The 2,206-nt window shown below is 43.8% G+C and overlaps 1 protein-coding gene across 1 annotated transcript; it reads left to right on the forward strand.

Moving 5' to 3' along the window:
* Positions 1-468: 468 nt before the first annotated feature.
* LOC113300206 (putative uncharacterized protein DDB_G0290521) lies at positions 469-921 on the forward strand. The gene has a single exon (XM_026549433.1). The coding sequence runs from the start codon at positions 469-471 to the stop codon at positions 919-921; it is 453 nt and encodes a 150-aa protein (XP_026405218.1).
* Positions 922-2,206: the final 1,285 nt, after the last annotated feature.

Here is a 2,206-nt window from a genome sequence, read left to right on the forward strand (position 1 = left end):
ACCTTCTCATTCTTCTCTTCTTGTTTTCTAGCCATTAAATTCTGCTGGTGATATTTTGAGTAAGATCTTTCTAGGATTTTTCGAAGTTTGACGGTTGTTGTTGTTCATTGTATTCCCATCGCACGCTTTATCTCATAAAGCTTTTGACACAGGTACAAGATTATTTTTTCTCCGATCTTGATTGTTTGTTCATCTTCTGCTACTGTGTTCTTAGTTTTGTGATGAAGAACAAATATACAAAATATATATACTTGCCCCTGTTCTTTATCACAAAACTTACGGATTCGTACTCGAAGATTTAAGCTTGTCCACGATGTTCCCAATTAAGTTAGGGTTTTTCGTTTTCGGTGAATTTAAGGTTTTCAGTTGATATTTTTGATGGTATAAGAGTGACAAGTTTCACACTTTATGATCTTCATTTGCTTCTCTGCTTGTATCTTTATCTTGTTTTTATGCTTCTTTGTAGATATGGATGATCGTCAGCGGGCTCCCTATCAAACACCGCCACCGAGCCCTTATAGGTCTCTCCCCCATAGAAGTCCTGATATTTCTCCGCCTAAGGGGGCTTCGTCTAAGCCTTCGCAGTTAGATCCTCGTGTTCAGAGGACTTCATCTACTCCTGGTCCAAGAGCTTCATTTGCCAAGAAGGGGGATCAAACGAAGGGTCCTCAGGGTTCTAGATACGTTGTTAATCGCCCTACTGCTTATCAACGGGCTACGCCCACAAATACGGAGACCCCTTCGCCCCATCGTACTGAGCCGCTGAACGCCCAACCTCTTCGTTCTGTTGCTCCACCTACGATGCCCCTACAGAAGCCCGTAGCTCCACCTCCTGCCGTTCCTATGAGAGGAAAATCTACTAAGGGTGCCATATCGAAGGCTGATTTATCAAAGATTCTTCCTACTAAAAGGAAAGCCTAGGATATGAGTCCTCCGAAGAGACCTTCGTCGGAGCCTGCTGATGATTCGGATAATGCCCCAGTTATACGAAGCGTCATTGTTGGTAAGAAGAAGGTTGCTTTCAAGCACGTAGACCTTGCAGCGTTTAAGGAGAAACATGAACTTGAAGCTTTTGATGTTAGGTTTTATGCTCCCGATGACCATCTTACTTATGATCTGATTTCGAATTATCAATACGATGAATTCCACTTGTTAACTACGGTGGGGGCCTTCGAAGCTGGCCTCATGTTGTCTTTATACAAGTCGGGAGACTCTTTCTACTATGATGTCTTGGCTCGTCGTGAGGGATCCACTCCTCACACCCATTGCTGCTCGGTGGTGCAACTGACTGGGAATTATCTTCGTGCACTCAAGGAATGCTATCTCCGGCGTAAAGGAGAAACGATGATGACCTGTTATACTCCTGATCCTGCTGAGAGAGACTGGTATACTCCTGAGAATTTCAATAATTCTTTCGGAGATTATGTTAATGGTAGGAACCGTAATCCATGGAGCGTTGGCCTACAAACTATTGCTGCTCCTCGCGGTGAGATTCATCTCTTGAGCGAAGTAAGTGATTCAAAGCTGAAGTATGTTCCTGGTACGGAAGGGACTTCCCATCGGAAGATTTTTCCTGCTCGTGAACGGATAAAGCGTGATCATGACTATGAGTGGCATGCCACTTTTATTGAGATTGTTGGTCCTTGGGATTATGGCTGGGTGCCTGGTCCACAGGGATGACGTCCCACCGCTGGCAGTCAAGCTCGTGAAAGTGCCCCTGCTCGATATGGTAATTTATGTCCTTGGTAGTTGAATTTTGAAGGAATGAATTTTTATTATGCCTACGATGTCGTTGACGTGGATGAAGAAGAAAGCTCCGATGCCACTCTTCCTTCGAAGAGTACTGTCACTGCGAAGGTATGGCTTCTTGTTATACCGTGTACTTGCTCCTTTGTTTCTTGGTTTGAATTTTTAATCAAAATAAGAAGGAAATATACTTCGTAATAATTCCCTGCCATAATTCTAGGTGACCAAGAAGAAGAAAATTGGGCCTCTTAAATCTTCTACTGCTGCAGCTGATGAAACAAAGGTTCCTGACGAGGTTAGCAACCATGTGAACAAAGAGTTCATCGTGGAAGAAGAAGAACTCACTGATGATGAGGAACGTACTGATACTTCACCTCTTAATCACGAGGATGGCCGAAATATTGGTGATGGTGTTGCTGAGGAGGATATTGCCCCCGGCGATGGTAAAATGCGGAAAAAG

Source organism: Papaver somniferum, chromosome 1 (genome assembly GCF_003573695.1).
Source record: "Papaver somniferum cultivar HN1 chromosome 1, ASM357369v1, whole genome shotgun sequence".
In the NCBI taxonomy this organism is placed as follows: domain Eukaryota; kingdom Viridiplantae; phylum Streptophyta; class Magnoliopsida; order Ranunculales; family Papaveraceae; genus Papaver; species Papaver somniferum.